An 18613-nucleotide genomic window follows, 5' to 3' on the forward strand; every position below is an offset into this window, starting at 1 on the left:
GAACATGCTACTGAATTTGAGAAGGAAGTGGGCTTCTTTTCTTGGTATTTGTGTACGTTGCAATGGCTGTGCAAAACATTTAAGAATACATTTTTGGCATGAAACTTAACGCAGACATGTTCTTGTCATAATTTGGTACAATGTGTGTGTGTCAGGGTTCCCGCGGGGTCTTAAAAAGTCTTAAAATGTCTAAAATTCGAATTTAAAAACTTAAAACGTCTTAAAAACGGCCAGATTTTCATCCGAGATCTTAAATTTCATTTAGTTAGGTCTAAAAAAAGGTGTTATCCTCGTTCATTTCCAGAAACGCTGGTCGCAGAAAGTTATTAATGTTACACAGTAGCAAAAAGTATCGAATCGTAGACTACAAAGCGGAGCTCTAGAGTCTTTGAAACTTTACAATAAATCTTTAGACCTTTCTAATGATTTTTAGTCAAAGGCTGTCTGCATATTAATAGGTAACCCAGCAGTTTTTTTGTAAAATAAGTTTTCTGTAAAATATAAATGTTATTATTAGTATTATTATTATTATATTGTTATATTTATTCTTAAAAACTCTATAATAATAAAATGTTATTGTAATAGTAATATTTCTAATTTTGTTAAATATTTGTATTTATCGAATATAATAATTATTATTAGTCTCATTAATATATAAAATGTTATATGCATACACTTTTCAACAAAAAAAAAAAAAAACGCATTTTAACCAGAATAATCGCAATTAGATATCTTCCCCAAATCGTGCATCCCTAGTTTGGAGTAGCCTGTTCAATCTCTATTTGTATTTGTAATCTATTCTATTTGAGGGCAAGTTTGTTTTAGCCTATTTTCATTTTGTGCCTAAGGTTTTGGGCATTTGGCACCTTGTTGGCTGTGGAGGGTTACTAATGTCATTGCTTTATCTGTAAATTAAATTAATGCTTTTTCAATGACTGAATTCATTGAAATAAAATGATTTTTTTTTTTTTATTTCTTTGATTTAAATAATTTTGGTAATGTGTCATATTGGTCTTAAATTTCAATCTTTATGGTCTTAAAATGTCTTAAAAAGGTCTTAAATTTGACTTACTGAAACCCTGGTATGTGTATTTGTATATATGTATATCTATTTTAAGCCTATTTTTTTATTTATTTTTTTATACTGAATTTACCAGATGCCTGAAAACTCAAAAAAAATGCTCATATGAGCAGCAACAAAATATAGTACTTTTAATTCTGGTTGTGTTGTTGTTGTGTGTATGCAGGCTGCAGGACAAGGTCCAGGAGACGATTGAAGCTCTGCGATTGGCTGGGATCAAGGTGTGGGTGTTGACAGGCGATAAGCATGAGACGGCAGTTAGCGTGAGCCTCTCCTGCGGTCATTTCCATCGCACCATGAACATCCTGGAGCTCGTGCAGCAGAAATCAGACAACGAGTGTGCCGAGCAGCTCCGCAGACTAGCCAGGAGGTACGACACATCAGCGTTACCCTTTCTTTGAGATTTCCAGAATGTCATTTCACCCATTCGTCACATGATAGCGATGTATAAAATCAAGCACTAGATATGCAGACGCTTCTACAAACATTTGTGAAAGAATGGGTGAGTGAATTCAAGCGTGGTACCGTGTTAGGTTGCCTCCTGTGCAATAAGTCCATTCGTGAAATTTCCTCACTACTAAATATTCCGCTGTCAACTGTTAGTGGTATTATAACAAAGTGGAAGCAATTGCGAATTACAGCAACTCAGCCACGTAGTGGTAGGCCACGTAAAATTGCAGAGCGGGGTCAGCGCATGCTGAGGCCCACAGTGCGCAGAAGTCACTAATTTTCTGCAGAGTCAATAGCTACAGACCTCCAAACTTTGTGTGGCCTTCAGATTAGCTCAAGAACAGTGCGTAGAGAGCTTCATGGAATGGAGCAGCTGCATCCAAGCCTTACATCACCAAGTGCAATGCAATGCATCGGATGCAGTGGTGTAAAGCACGCCGCCACTGGATTCTAGAGACTCTAGTGTTCTCTGGAGTGACCAATCACGCTTCTCTGTCTGCCAATCTGATGGACGAGTCTGGGTTTGGCGGTTGCCAGGAGAACAGTACTTGCCTGACTGCATTGTGCCAAGTGTAAAGTTTGATGGAGGTGGGATTATGGTGTGGGGTTGTTTTTCAGGGATTGGACTTGGCCCCTTAGTTTCAGTGAAAGGAACTCTTAATGCTTCAGCATACCAAGACATTTTGGACCATTTCATGCTTCCAACTTTGTGGGAACAGTTTGGGAATGGCCCCTTCCTGTTCCAACATGACTGCGCACCAGTGCACAAAGCAAGGTCCATAAAGACATGGATGAGCGAGTTTGGTGTTGAGAAACATGACTGGCCTGCACAGAGTCCTGGGATGAATAAGAGCGGAGACTGCGAGCCAGGCCTTCTCATCCAACATCAGTGCCTGACCTCACAAATGTGCTTCTAGAAGAATAGTAAAAAATTCCCATAAACACACTCCTAAACCTTGTGGAAAGCCTTCTCAGAAGAGTTGAAGCTGTTATAGCTGCAAAGGGTGGGCCAACTCCATATTAAACCCTAAAGATTAAGAACGGGATGTCATTAAAGTTCATGCGCATGTAAAGGCAGGAGTCCCAAAACCTTTGGCAATATAGTGTATGTAGCTCGACAACAATAACTATTTCATTTATGTATTGCATTTTGTGGTGGTGCAAGTGATTTCAAATTTAGCAGGGCAAGTAAAAAATTTGAACATTTAAAGGCTTGATAGAGAATTGTTTAGCTGGTGTGTTTGAGATGGGTGTAATGGTGTGTGCCTATGTTTGTACAGGATCAAAGAGGATCATGTGATACAACACGGGCTGGTGGTAGACGGGGCAAGTCTTTCTCTGGCTCTGCGGGAACATGAGAAACTCTTCATGGAGGTGTGTAAGAATTGCTCGGCCGTGCTCTGCTGCAGAATGGCACCTCTCCAAAAAGCCAAGGTGAGTTACCTTACCCCTTCTTGTGTATATCTGTTCAGGTTTCAGGCCAGAGGTCACACACACCAATACGCTAAATTGCCCCGCACTGCCCTGTTGTTTTCATAGCGCTGGTGTTAATCGCTCCTGTGTGTTTGGCAGGTGGTGAGACTGTTAAAGACTTCCCCAGAGAAGCCCATTACATTAGCCATCGGAGATGGAGCCAATGATGTCAGCATGATCCAAGAGGCTCATGTTGGTATTGGTAGGTGCAATTCCACTTGCAATTCAGATGTTCTTTGCAAGAATTTTAGTCAAGCTAACTGGATGAAACTCCATACAGGAATCATGGGCAAAGAAGGAAGACAAGCTGTACGAAACAGCGACTATGCAATCGCAAGGTTCAAATTCCTCGCCAAATTGCTGCTTGTACACGGTCATTTCTACTACGTTAGAATAGCAACCCTTGTGCAATACTTTTTCTACAAGGTACGTAAAAGGAAGCCTTTTATGTTGCTCTCAAGCTGGCGAGTTGGAGATGTGTGCTCTTATAACGCTCTTTGTTCTCTTTTCTTGTAGAATGTGTGCTTTATCACTCCCCAGTTTTTATACCAGTTCTTCTGTTTGTTCTCACAGCAAGTAAGTGTCTCTCGATATCATAGTACTTTACTTAATAACCCTTGTGCTGTGTTGAAAACACTGTTACACCTTTTTGTGTTCCCGTGTCAAAAATGACCGGCTTGTAAATCACTTGTTATCCCATATCTTTGTCAACTTGTTTTCTTTCAATTAGGACAGATTTTGTATTTCTTTTTGAAACTGATAGATTGCAGGCCTCATTAATCTGCGGATAAAGTTCATCTCTGTGAAAAAGAAAGCCTGTAATACTCAAAATAGTTTGTGTACATGCGTGTGCGCAAGTATCCATGCATGCACTGGTCCGAGGCCTGTATCTTTGCAAGCACACATGTAAATATGTGAACATGAACATGCTCCTGAACACCAAATGTTTCTCTTATTTTTGATCTCCCACATCCATTTTCAATGGACGGTTGTTTTTGACCAATATAAGCTCAGATCAATGAGGCCGGTTTAAGAAGAAAGAAGAAAAAAAAAAATCTACCCCAATGGAAAGAAAGCAAGTTGAATCCAAAAGATTGAATCCAAGATTTGGTGATAATATAGAGGAATGAAAGATTTATAAGCAATATTGACCCGTAACACCACATGTAAATAGGTGGGAAAAAATTAAAACAATTCTCAAAACATTTTGGGTAGTAGTTAAAATCAGTAAGTTTTAGTCCAATGCAATAACATTTAAAGGGTTAGTTCACCCAAAAATGAAATTTAGCCCATTAACACCATCAAGCCATCCTATGTGTATATGACATTCTTCTTTCAGACGAATATAATCAGAGTTATATTAAAAAACATCCTGGCTCTTCCCAGTTTTATAATGGCGGCCACTCTTCTACTAGAACTCGACTCATGGATGCCCGTTACCAGAAGCCAGTGATTATAGTTTATAAAGATTTAAATATGGATATTTTTCTTACTTGGCTTCAGAAGGCCTTTATTAACCCCTGGAGTTGTATGGAGTACTTTTATGATGGATGGATGCACTTTTTTGGGCTTTAAAAAAGCTTGTAAGAGCCAGGATATGTTTAATGTAACTCTGATTGTGTTCGTCTGAAAGAAGAAAGTCATATACACCTAGGATGGCTTGAGGGGGGTATATCATGGGCTAATTTTCACTTTTAAATGAAATCCTTCAACTAGCATTTTCTGGAAAAAGAAAATCCTCTCCGTCTCAATGACCCAAACTGCGGTTTCATTAGTGAAATCCTTTGTCTATTGTCAATAGTGTAGTGATGTATGAAGCACAGCTCACATTGAAGTCACTTTCAAACCATACAGCTTTCTGTTGGTCAACACGGTGAATCTGTGTGACAAATTTACACTCGTTACAAAATATGTGTTGGTGAATCTTTCGCCCTTGCGCAAAATTCCAGATCGCATGAATTTCTATTGAAATGTTACAATTATTTTTGCAGAAAAATGGTAAATGTGATTGCATCTTTACTAAGGCAAGCGTCATTATTACTAGTGTGAATACATAGGGTTTTATTCAAAACATGCATTCCTTGTGAATCAAAGCTGTGACGTTGCTGTAGGGTTTGAGCTACAGGAAAGTTTTAAGCAGTCTGATTCAGTCTAACTGCACACAACATCACTCAGGGTGCAGTCACATTTGCCGCTGTTCAGGAATACGTGATAATGTGAATTTTGAGGGCGAAAAATTTTCCCATGCAGATTTCACAACGGGTTCATGTGGATTCACTGTGACCTTTTGTTTGTGTGAAATTTCGCTGCTGAATAAATGTTGCTCTGTTAAACACATATCACTAAAAAAACGATTGCATCTAGCACATATACACACCCTAGCATCCTCCCACAACACCCTAACACCGGTCAAAGTTTCTCTGAAAAAATAAAATTATACTGAGAAATGATTCCTCTTTATAATACACTCAGACTATATACACAGAGCCTTTTCTGTCTAATTTGACAGTGATTTCTCCAGCATGTTTAACATGCCATTTTTTTCCCGCAGACTCTTTATGACAGCGTGTATCTGACGCTGTATAATATCTGCTTCACCTCTCTGCCCATACTGGTGTACAGTCTGTTTGAGCAGCTGGTGCATCCACATGTTCTGCAGAGCAAACCAGCACTTTACAGGTACGACCGCACACATGACACATGTCAGCAGGACTCAGAAAATGAATCTGATTCTTTTTTTTTAACTTAAAAATCACCAAAATAATACCAAAACTTTTTGTTCATTAGAGGAAACGATTAGTGAACACCAGATTTTTACATCCGTGGTCCATAACATGGTGCAATGAATACATTTAAACCAAACAGTGCCATCTTGTATTGTTTATTACAAAAAAAACTTAACAAAATAGTTTTAAAGTAAAGTAGGGCTGGACCAGAATATTCGAATATTCGTTCGATGGGTTGGTATTCGATTTTCAAATTTGTGATTCGAATATTCGTTGTTGTTGTTTTTTTTTCGTGAACACCTGGCATCCCGCTCAAAACGGCTCTCATTCGCGCTTGCATATGTTTACACTATAAAATCACTATAAAATACAATACTTTTTTTCAATTATTTTATAACCAAGCCATTTTAATAGCCTCATTATACTTAATAAATATATTTGCTTCTTCTTAGTGTTCAGTGCACCAGAGCGCACAACTGCACAAGCTTATGTGGCAGAAGCCATGTCTGAGCTTGCATTTTGGGTTAAACTGCGTTCGTTTGACATTGTGGAAAATAGAATAATATAATCAAAATGTATTATCCTTTTTATACGTTAGGGATGTGACGGTGAAAAAATATTCCCTCAGCGTTTCCCTCATTGCTGTGCTTGTGCGCTGAGCGGCTGAACGCATGCAGCTCTGCGCCGCGTTTACTTTCGGTTTGCCAATTCAGGGGCGGGTTGCTTGAATTGTGGGTTCATTAGCTATTATTCTATAATGAAAAACATAGCAACAAAACAGTACAATGACAAACTCCCTTAAGTAGGCGCTTTTACATCGCTTTGAAACCAAATATTCCGCGATCATCTTGTAATTTAGCTCCTCGCTCTCGTGTTGAATATTATCTGACTGCTGTTGCTGATGTGCTGAGACGGCCGTTAATTTGGCTCGAGTGGCACGTTCAGTTTTTTAATTGTAGTTAGTCTTAGACCCTAGCCTGGCCGTGTCCCACAGCTTACCAAAACTATCGAGTCCCGTGATTTTTTATTTTATTTTTTTATCCTCCCTATTAGTCCTACACATCGTTGCAGCCATTAAAATAGTTCAGTTTTGTTTTTAATGTCAAAGTAGTTATATTTTGTTTCGTTTCTTTATTAAGTTAATTTAGAAAATTTTTTAAAGCATTTTTTTGTTTGTTAAATGAAAGTTTTAGTTGTTTTAAAGTAATGACCAAGCGGCCAGCAGCTGACAGTGAGTTAACCGCATGTTGGATCAATTTAGCCTCTCAAATCAACACTGGACTTGTCTTACTTGTAATGAAATCCATAGATATAAAACACTTCAAGCATCACAATGTTGGTTTAAACATTTAGCCTACTATCACCACCACCACCACCACCACCACAGTAAAAAGGCATTTTTGACAAGCTGAGGCTAATGCTGCTCGCAACGGCGCAAATGAAACAAATAAAATGAAGTGACGTGACGTGTTTTTTTAATTAATTAATTAATTTTTTATTTAATTTGTTTTTTTATTTTAGTGCCATATAGAACCTTTTTTTTGAGTAAACATTCCTCCCTTTTACACATTGTTGCAGCCATTAAAATAGTTCAGTTTTGTTTTTAATGTCAAAGTAGTTATATTTCGTTTTGTTTCTTTATTAAGTTAATTTAGACAAATGTTTAAAGCATTTTTTTGATTGTTAAATTAAAGTTTTCTTTTTTTTAAGTAACGACCAAGCGGACTGAGTGAGTTAACAACACATGTTTGATCCATTTATCCTCTTAAATCAACACTTAACTTGTCTTGCTTATAATACGTTTTTTTTTTTTGAGGAAACGTGTTCAAAAAGAAATAAATAAAAATTAGGCAGGTTGTCTTAACTTACACCTCTCCGCAAAATTAATATAAATCCGATCTTCAATTCTTGCGGTATATGCACATTTAACGGAGTTCATGTCAACGAAAGCAACAGATATGAGCTGCATTATAGGCTTTTCATCAGCTCATTTCAAGATCAAAGACCGTAATATCAGAACGAGTGACCTAAGCACTGTAAGAGCATTGAGTCTCATTAATGAAGATGATTGTGTTTTTGAGCATCTAAGAGGTTCGGCAGTTTGCGTGTTGGCTTGCTTTACTCATTTGCGGCGATACTCTAAACACTGTGAGCCATCTTGACAGTCGTGTTGTTATAGTCTCATGTTGTTTCCACCAGCGCTGCACACCTCATTGTTTCTTTTAATTAATGAATTCTAATTCTAAAATATAAAATGAAGGAAAAAGCCCGCGTTTGAGGTATGACGTGAAAATTGGCCCGAAGCCCGGCCCCAGGGGCAGAAATAGGGGCTCTTAGTCTGTTCTGAACAGAATTATTTTTACTAGCTACTATAATATATCAAAACTGGGACGTAACAGATCTGTGTGTTTTGTATCACTAGTTCATTGCCCGTTCGCGGAGCATAAAAGCCCTGCCCGCGTGAGGCGCGCGGCTTCTCCAGATTCCAGCCTTTATTAGAGAGAAGGATATGTTCAGCTCCTTCCCTCCGAAGCTTCCAATATTCGATGTTGATCACTACCAAAGCTTCGAAGCTCAAAAAATGGTATTCGGACCAGCCCTAAAGTAAAGTGCATAAAATTATAAAATCAAATAGATTAAGCCTAACCTCATAGGGCAGTTTTAGTTTTATTCAAGTGATAGTTTATCTTTAGTGCTGTTAAAATTAGCACGTTAACGCATGCAATTCATTTTTTTTCAATTTAATGCAATTAACACAGCATTCGTTTTTTCCGTCATCCATTATATGATCACGCTCTTATTCATGCAAATGCTTTTAAACCATTCAAGCACAACAATACAAAAGAGAACGTGCTGTCTGTGACCAGTATCATGAGCACAGGCAGCTCCAGAGTCCAGTTCTCTTTCGCGATTGACGAACAATAACACAGTCTTAAATGAGTTAAATAGATCTTAAAGTGACAGCAGCCACTAATGATGTCTGTCATTAATGTTCATCAAAGAACAAAGGGAACAGAATTTTTTTTAGCTTATATAAGGATTATTTATTTGACACTATCTTATATTTTGTCAATATTTCATCATCATGTCATGTTCAGTTATTTTAGTCAATTGTACAAATGGCATATAAATGTAGTTGGTGAAAAGTTTTATTTGACAAGAACATATTGATATTTAAATGTGTCATCATCATTCTTTTTTTTTTTTTTTTTACTTTCCCTGTTGTGTAAACCTGATCTCTTTTTTTTTCCTTTCGAAATCAATGTTATTTTAGTATTATTCATGTATATCGTGTATGTATTTATTTATTTATATAAATTGGGTTTTGGATATGAATTTTTACATGTATTTTATATGTGTATATATACATATACATATATTAATTCATAACATTTTAATTCCAAATATTAACAAAAAAAATGTTTTGTTAAAATTTTAATAAAATAACAGTGTTTAGTAGTACTAAACTGGCAACATTTTCGTTTAAGTTTTTCATTTAATATTTCATTTTATTTCAGCTATTTAACGAAAACTATTTTAGTAGTTTTAATTTAGCAATAACAGCAAATCCAGCTCTTTTTGTGCTGTAAATATAGTTGATATTAATTGAATGTTGCCTGTAATTTGAGCCTTTATTTTCCCCACAAGTCAAGATGTAATATTCCTTCCCTTCATCAGAGACATCAGTAAAAATTCCAAGCTGTCCTTCAAAACCTTTTTGTACTGGACCTTCCTGGGCTTCTGCCACGCCTTCGTCTTCTTCTTCGGCTCCTACATCCTGATGGGAGAAGACACCACGCTGATGGGAAACGGACAGGTCGGCTTCGTCTCTCCGGCTCTATCTCCTCCTCCTCGTCGTCGTCCTCCTCCTCCTCCTGTCTTGTTCTGTCATTCCAGCTCATGTGTGTCTGTGGCACTACTCTCAGATTGCTAGCATGGAAGTCTTTGAAATCCTCCACACAGCATTATGTATAGATCTCAGAGATGCTCTCTAAATAATTTAACTAAGAAGCGCTTGAGATAATGAATGCACTTTGACGTTAATAACCGTTACTCAGCCTCAATGTCTATTGATTAACTCCAGCTTTCAGACACAAAGCATCAATCCTCAAACTAATTACACCGTTATCTGGCACATTTGTACCGTACTGTTAGATGTCAGTGGATGTTGGCTTTTACTACTTATCCATATTCTCTCTCTTTTTCTGCTTATCTCTTTCTCTTTCCTGCTGTGCATGCTCTCAGATTTTGCGAGCTAACAGGCAACTGGTAAGAGTTGACTGGATTCCAGTTGATGCATGTGTCCTTTCTAATGACCAGCTGTCTCTGTGGTTCGGTTTAGCACGAGTGGCTCTGATCTGTATTCTTTTGATACACTGCCATCCTCAATTACGACTTGGAAGCGCTCCCTCACTTGCCGGCAAAAGGCTTCCGACGAGCCGGAATCTCTCTCTGATATAAAGCGATGGAGCAGGGTTTATGACAAGCTTCATTTTGGATGAATTGGAACCCTCCAGATATTTAGTTTGCAGAGTGCAACAACATCAACGGATCTATTGATCCAATCTTTAAGATCTGTGTTTGTTTCTTGCAGATGTTCGGAAACTGGACGTTTGGCACTTTAGTATTCACTGTGATGGTTATTACGGTAACACTGAAGGTAAGTCATAGGTAAATGCCACATAGATGGGTTTGTAAATGACAAGTGAGCTTCATTTGCATCGTTCTCTCCACAGCTGGCCTTAGAGACACATTTCTGGACGTGGATGAATCACTTTGTCACATGGGGCTCCATCGCCTTCTACTTCATCTTCTCCTTGTTTTATGGCGGCATCATCTGGTACTGTATTTCCATTTTTCCCATAACGTTATTCTCATGAAATAGTGGCACTTGTTTGTAATTTTGTACCTTTTTTTTTTTTTTTTTTTTTTTCATTTGAAAAGGTTAATCAATGAACTTAATGTTTTCCAACTTTCCTATTATTCAGATTAGTGGTCAACAAATTTGAGTTAGTATCACCCCCAGTCCTTAATATGTAGTTACAACATTGCATTATAACTGGTATTGTACAACCACACAAATCCCTTCAATCTATTTAATACAATTTGTAACTTGTAAACAATTATTAATAGTGGTCGGCCAGAGCAAGGTAGCCTATATTTTTACTGCTGTGTGCTCAGATGCTTTCAAAAAAAAAGTCCCTGCACCTTAAAATAAATCCTGCTTGCGACACATCATCCAAACGGACAACCACTGGTGCTGATCATTTAAAAAATGGCAAATATCGGCCAATATATCTGCCTTGGCGATATATCAGCCAAGCACTAATGAAGCAAACAGGTTCTAAATTTTGCTGAACAGTTTTATTATCGCATCAGCACTTTGAATCAATGACAGTTTGTTGAAACCTGTCGATTTGACCTGTCGAACAGTAGAGATCTACAGATGACAAGGTTTTTGGGTTTTTTTTAAATGCGAGACGCAGCACAGTGGCATGGAAATGAGAGCAGGGTCTCAAAACAAGTTTTTTAAAGCTGCACTGTAACTTGACACACCATTTTAAAAACATGCCATTCATGCACAAGATTTTGACATTTATAGTTATAATCTAAAATCTTACATCTGTTGGAAATTACTTTTTGTTAGTAAAGATTTGTTTTCAAATCCTTGCACAGTAATGTAGAACGTCTCAAGTTGCTACTTGAAAGAAGTACCACAAAATAGTTTTTTGTCCTGTGTGAGAGTCTAAGGCCCAATCCCATTTCTACCCCTTAGCCCTTCTCTTTCCCCTACCCTTTCATTTTGCGCGTTCACGTGAAGGGGTAGGGGTGTCTCGATTCTTTTTTGGCTGGAGTGGTAGGGGTAAGGGGAAGGGCCAGATAGCCCTTCAAACGAAGATTTTTCAGGACCACACTTCGAACGAAGGGGTATGAGGAGTTTCCCTCCACCGACTACCGTGCTGCATAGAATGTGTGTGTTGCCACTCGGGATCGATCACTTGCGTGTCGCCTGGCTGCCGTTTCTCCGTAGCTTGCTAAACGCACTATTTGCGGGATTTGAACACATATCAATAATAGTTAAAAAATATATATCTGGTCATCCTTCATAACGCAGTCGATATTTACAATACATATCATCTGTAAACTCTCGCGTTACCAAGGCAACGACTGACTTGACGTATAACGTATGAACATTATCGCAGCACCACAGTGGATAACGAAACCATATCTGTACCGGCCGGCTCGGATCAGCACGGAATGGAACGGTTAATAAACAAAGAGAACAGTTTGGTCCAGTGGAAAAGCGGCTTCACTAGTCTTGTATGTTCTGTATCATTCTGTATCATCTTAGGAAACTCTGGCTCATATGTTTTTGAACTGAAAACGAGCGCCATTTTATTAAGTCCGAATACAGCGCAAAACTCTGTTGGGAGTGAGTAATTTGTTAAACGTGCTTGCGCCTGATTTCTGTTAGATATAGCCTATGCACTTCATTGCTGTTCATACTGGTTAAATGTCACAGGATTTTATAATAAAAGAAACGGGGTATGATGAGGTGTAATGGTATAGTAGTGGTGTCCCATTTCTTAGGGGAATATTTTCACCCCTACGCCTTGGCACTCTGTTTCAAGGGGCAAGGGGAACAGGTAGGAGTAGGGGAAGGCGAAGGGGTATATAATAGAATTGGGATTGGGCCTAAATCGGTGGTTTTCCTTTCTAAACAGTGTTTATTGAATTGCGTTGTTTTGCTGGTGATAACCGTTTGCTCTTTGACATTGGATCCGGTCCCACATGGCCAGCAGCAATGTACTCTTTGTTGTGCTCAATATTTGGCTCTGCCTCTGAAACAGTTGCCCGTTTGCTCATTAGTTGGATATTCGACAGCACTAGCATCAAACGCTTGTTGATTTCAACTAATTGGAGTCTAATTGATGTTCTTCCCCTCCGTTAGGCCATTCCTTCACACGCAGGACATGTACTTCGTCTTCGTTCAGCTGCTGTCCAGCGGCTCGGCCTGGTTTGCCATCATCATCATCGTCATCACCTGCCTGTTTCCTGATGTCATCAAGAAAGTCTTTTACAGGCACCTGAACCCAACCAGCACGCAGAAATCTCAGGTGGGGGGTGCTTTTCAAACACTGATTCAGATGGGTGAGAGATGCGAATACTGTGCTAGATTTATGCTTCCTAAGCTTACACTGATGCAGTAAAGCATGTGGCTCACGTCACCGCATGAATTCTCACCACCTTCACTTGAACTCACTCACAAACTCACTCAGATCATACTGCATCAGTACAGCACCAGCGTCTTAATATTAAAAGCACTTATGTCTGGACTCTGGAAATGCAATGCGTCTTGTCTAGTTGAATTATGAGATTAAATAATGGCAGTTTGTAGCATCATGCTTATTTTTAGTGGTTTCTGTATGTAAATGAGTATTTGTGTGAACATTTTGGGAAAAAAGAGGATGTTAAAGTTCCTCATTTAAGTGACATAATTCCTCATTTGACTCAGACTGATTGTCACAATACAAAAATGTTAGAAGTCAATACCAATTCCAGGGATATTCCATGATTTCTTTGGTACCACAGCAAAAACTATAGAAGTTCTATAGAACATATACGCCATTATTTAAAAAGTTAAATATTAACATAGTTATTTCTAACAATGGCATGTAGCCTCCAGGGGTTCCAGTCTGCTGAATTATTCTGGTGACCCTGATAGACACTTTGTTCTTCAGTCAAGAGTGAACAAAAGTTTTAAATAGCTGTGCGACAGTATAGCACTTGCGAACATCTGATCAATAGGGATGTGGATATGTTTGGTCCCGTATATTCATGGTTTTACTCGTATCTGACTAGGGTTGGGTATCGTTTGAATTTGAACGATTCTGGTTCCAAATTCAGATTCTGCTTATCGATTCTTTTTGATTCCTAATTTCCATTCCAGTAAGGTAAAAAAGCAGCACACACAAGTATTTAATCTCATAACATTTAATGCTGTTGTAATTTTTTCAGTGCAAATTATTTAATTTGATTGGTAACAGCCCTATAGTGTCTTATTATTCTAATTGAATTTATTGATCAAATTTAAGAATTTGAAATGAAAGATTAAGCATATATTTAAAAACATTAGGGGGGGGGGAGCCCTTATAAATATGCAAATTTAAATATTTCAAAGCTGATTGAACACTGATGAGAATATTGCTTCAGAATAAATTGTTTTAGTTGTTTCCTGACAAGCAACTTTTTTACTCTGACTCGGAATGACTGATTTACTTGTCTGAAGGACAAGCACATGACACGGCTTAATGTCGAGCCCTGTTTGGATTTGTGCCAAATGAGAGGGACGACCCCAAAAATGTGGATTATGCCATATATCGGCTTTGTATTATCCTAAATTTTGTATGACTTATTTCTACCATTTGTTTTTACTGTTATTTGGGTAGGATAGTCTGAGAGGTGACCTTTTTTGCAGAGGAATTAAAGCGTTTACTTTCTTTCTTTCGTTCACTTTTAATCCTTCTATTCACACTCTTTCTGCATCCCTATGTAAGCCAGTAACTGAAGTAGATTGGCTATTGCTGCAGAACGGTTCTGTGGCATCAGCACATGCTCCCCTGCGGATGACACCCGATAGTTCAGAAGTGCATTGTCTCTGCGTCTGCTGCTTGTTTCCTGTTTCCTGTCTTTGTCATTTCTGAATGTGTGTGGTGAGTGGATTGTGGTCTTGAGTGTAAAACTGCACATGTGACTTTTCCTTCTCTTTACTGACCTTCTGTGTGTTCTGTAGATGTACACCAACCGTGTGGCTATAGGTGACGACTTCATCGCACTTCAGCCTCTGTCCAGAGCCAAGAATCAGCTGGGCAAGATTAGGTAGAGTAGGAGAGACACTCTCACACTGCATGCGGCAGAAAAAAACTAACCGGCATTCAAAGATAACCGAGAGAGGAGCGTGAATTAAACAACAGATGTGCTTTAACAATTCACCCTGCATGCGTAACCCGCTACCTGCAAGTGCATGACTCCTGTAGGTCAGATTTAAACCAGACGTGGCCATGTTTGGAGATGCTTCCTCGTGCAGCATGGGCTTGAGCTCACTGCTCTTTGAACACCAGCGTATGAAAGCTTTTTCTCTGGAAAAAAAAAAAAGTTTACCTGGACTTGCATGCTCCCAAAACGATTGTTGTTTTAGACTCTACCAATGAGCAGAGAAATTATCTCCAGTCCAGCTACAACAAGACATCAGTAAAAATGCTTACTTAAAATCTGAATTTGACTGTGTGGAAACATTTTTCAGATCTTAAAACTGACAAGACAATCCCACCAACTTCTATGTTGTTGGGCTTCCAAAACTTCTAAAATTTCCACTTGTTTCAAAACCTAGTGACCTTCTAAGTGACCTAGTGACCTTCTAAGGCAGCATCCTACACTCTTAAAAAGAAATGTTCCAAATGTGTCTTTTCACCGCAATGCCAAAGAAAAACTATTTTTGGGTTCCAAAGAGCCTTTCAGTGAAGAGTTCTAAAAGAACTTGGTGTGGAGAGCTTTTTATTAATATAAAGCAGGTGTTACCAAACTTTTCCATTCCAAGACCCACCCAGACAACAACCCTCTACGGACTCACTGAAGCTTGAGTCGCCATTGGCTAGTAAATTTGATAACACTTTACTTAAAGCCTTTATGTATAATGCATTATAAAATTATGCCTTATTATGCACTTCATGAATAATTGTAACCTCAGCTATAATACATTATAATACTTTTATATTCATTGAACACATCTTTAGAAAGTATAATGCATTAAACACATGAAAAAACAACCAATTTCAAGTAAAGTTTAAGTAAAGTGCTACCGTAATTTAAAAAAAAACTTTTTACATGGAATGCAAAAACAATGCAAATGAAAAAAATCCTACATAAATATAATGTTAATATAAAATGAATAAAGTAAAGTAATCAAATGTAAAATAACACTGCATAGTCTTCACTGTAAACTCTAAATTAAATAGATTAATCTTTAAAGTTTAGTCAAAAGCATTGAGTGATTTGCAGTGAGTCTGTTTGATTAACATTAAAAACAGACAGCAGCAGGAATATTAGGCTGCTGTCACTTTAAAATAAAATGCACGGATCTAATATACTGATACATATGCGTTTTATTCATAGGCTGTATAAAAACAATGGACATAGTGTCCGTGACGTCACCTGTAGGTTTCTGAAGGGCATTTTTGAAGCCCAAAGTGGACCGTCGACATCTTGGCAGCGTGTCACTCACGGATAAACGAAAATAGACAGAGGCGGGACATGGGTGGTACCAAGGTGGTACTTAAAAAAAATACATATAGGTACTGTACACAGTGGAACCCCACCCCCTCCCCCCAAAAGTGAGCCGTACCAAAACGTACCATGCAGTGGAAAAGCGGCATAAGCATAAAGTTGTGGCCACATATACGGTTGCAAGCAAACGCCAGTCAATGGGAATCGGTGCGATGAAGAATATTGCCTGATGGACTTCCATTGGTAAATAAATTTCCCTTTATGAATTTCATGTCAGGTGCAAGTTTGGTGAACTTTGACATAAATTCTCAACAATCGACCAATAGCAAGACTCTTAGTTTGGTAGTGAAACTTATGATTGAGGAACGAAGCAAAACTGATGATTCACAATGGATGAGGTACTGATTCTGGTGATGTCTACTCAAACATTATCGTACAAACCTGCACTGCAAAATTAAAATGATCCATAAAAAAAAGCGGCTGTTTGGGAAGCAGTTATTCAGGGTTGGTTTGTTTGCTAGGCGGCAGAATAGCTTTGGATGTTTGTTTTGACATCATTATTCCCATATCATTCACCCTATTCAACACAGTGCGTTCTCGGATTGCTTTCTCTGCAAAGAATGTGATGCTGCCTTAAAATTGGCTCCGACGTTTCTTTTAGAACAACCTTCCAGTCGTGCCTTAAAATGCTGTCTGCGTGAGCAGATCACTAGGTTTTGCAACAGAGCCTTCAACTTCAGAAGTCTTGCAGTGGACGTGGGGCATTTTCATGCTCGTTCACCTTTCTTCTGTTTTCATCCATTTGGGAGACTTACGGCGTTGTTTTGTCCTTCCAGATGGAAGCGGATAAGGTTTCAGTCAGCTCAGAATATGACACTGCTGAAATCGGGAGCAGAGGGGAGGACAATCGGCCACTGATCGCTGCTTTTCCTCCACCTCTGGTGCAGCCCCACCCTTCCCCTAGGTAGTACTCTACCCCCTAGAGTGTGTACTGTACGGGACCGCCATGACCCAATCATCCTGTCATGTGACACTAGTTCTCCCCATGATGTAACCAGGAGTGAGGGCTGCTCTGGGTGGCACTTAAAGCTGGCATGAGTCTTAGATCTTTGTCTGTTAAATTGCCATCCATTCGCTGGAGACTCAGCTGGACTAATCTAATCTCAGTCTCAAGTGCCTTATGTGTGTGCATGTCTTTATAATCATCTTCATTTTTTTTCTCCCTTAATCATCTCCATTGTTTTTGTATTTAATATGACATCAGTATTTTTTAAAGCAATCATTTGTTTGTATTTTCATCAACTTTATAAATGATTTATTGAAAGAGCTGCTGTCTTTCCACCATTACTGACAGCTATGTGTGTTTCACTATGCTTATGCCACGGTTATTTCTTTATAATCATAATACAGGACTCCAGACTAACATTAGAGAGCAGTGGCATCGGTGCCACTCAGTTCTACATATGGTGCCGCTGGAGGAAAATTTGTCATAAAGTTAATTTAAAGATTAAATTACAGTGAGCTTGAATTGATATCCAGATAAAATTAACTTTTATTAACAACATTAATGTGCAAAAAACACATTTTTATAGAGAAAATTGTAATATTCTACAATTATTAAATATACCATTGTTCTTCTGTATCACACTGAATTACACAGAAAACAAGAATGCTCCTTTTATAATCACTGAAGCTGTTGGTCAGTTCAGTCACAATTTGAAGAAATGTTTTTCCCTGCATCCCAATGTGCATACTATCCATCCAAAAAAGTATGTGACATTAGTCATTTTAAATACTATTTAGGGCAGATAGGGTGGATAGTATGCACATTGGCATGCATGGTTTGCTTTTCATTAGAAATGATATTGAGTGGAAATGGCTAATAAGTCAATAAGTGCTCCTCTGCTGCCATCTACTGGTTATAGTGGTAATTTCATGTCTTATATAAAAGTATTGTTTTTTGCCACAAAGTGGCCTACATCTTTTAAACTTTTAGTTTTACAAATCATCATCACATTAAAATAACATTAAAAGTGGATAATATTTAGAGCTTTGAAGTGCTGGAAAAAGTGTGAAGCCCTTGAAAAGTGCTTGGATTTCACTCTCAAAAGGTTGTACAAACCCTGAGATGAAAATTGTACAAAAAAAAAAAAAAACACCTTCTTCCACAATAAAAGAACGAACTGAGACCCCTAAACTTCGTTCATGACAATTTCTCCTGGTTTCGACATCAGCGCTGTTTGGTCTGATATCTGTGGTCCACAGATATCAAACGAGAAGCATGCTTTCGTTCTGCTTTCGTTTCATTTGCCGTTTGATGTTTCTCATATGTAACAGAAATGGCAGCTCTTATCAGTTGGGCACCGTGGTGGTCACACCAGTGCGACCTCTAACAAAATTTAGTCACTCCAGCAGGAAAAAAGGTAGCAAAATGCCACCATTTGGTCGCAGTCTGGAGCCCTGTAATAACATGCTTTTGTTATACTATGGCCATCTATACAGCAAATATGCTTGTCACTCCTACTTAATTGTGTTAAGTATACAGTTTTTAGTAATTAACTCTAATAGAGAACACGCACACATACCTCTCAAAGACAAA

At 38.3% G+C, this 18613-nt stretch overlaps 1 protein-coding gene across 8 annotated transcripts in view; it reads left to right on the plus strand.

Annotated features, from left to right (window-relative positions):
* The window catches only part of atp11b (ATPase phospholipid transporting 11B), a 100284-nt gene that overhangs the window by 71706 nt on the left and 9965 nt on the right, over positions 1 to 18613 (plus strand). For 3 of the 8 annotated variants that reach the window (XM_079808326.1, XM_079808327.1, XM_079808333.1), the window contains exons 19-29: positions 1248 to 1451; positions 2812 to 2965; positions 3104 to 3206; positions 3285 to 3430; positions 3521 to 3580; positions 5556 to 5683; positions 9409 to 9547; positions 10325 to 10390; positions 10467 to 10570; positions 12683 to 12848; positions 16851 to 16978. In XM_079808326.1, the coding sequence (XP_079664452.1) occupies positions 1248 to 1451; positions 2812 to 2965; positions 3104 to 3206; positions 3285 to 3430; positions 3521 to 3580; positions 5556 to 5683; positions 9409 to 9547; positions 10325 to 10390; positions 10467 to 10570; positions 12683 to 12848; positions 16851 to 16978 (1398 nt within the window). Of the gene's footprint in view, positions 1 to 1247; positions 1452 to 2811; positions 2966 to 3103; positions 3207 to 3284; positions 3431 to 3520; positions 3581 to 5555; positions 5684 to 9408; positions 9548 to 10324; positions 10391 to 10466; positions 10571 to 12682; positions 12849 to 14524; positions 14611 to 16850; positions 18203 to 18613 lie in introns of those variants that run through there. The other 5 variants (XM_079808329.1, XM_079808328.1, XM_079808332.1 and 2 more) reach the window with 4 other exon arrangements.

The sequence above is a fragment of the Gobio gobio genome (assembly GCF_949357685.1).
Source record: "Gobio gobio genome assembly, chromosome: 24".
Classification (NCBI taxonomy): domain Eukaryota; kingdom Metazoa; phylum Chordata; class Actinopteri; order Cypriniformes; family Gobionidae; genus Gobio; species Gobio gobio.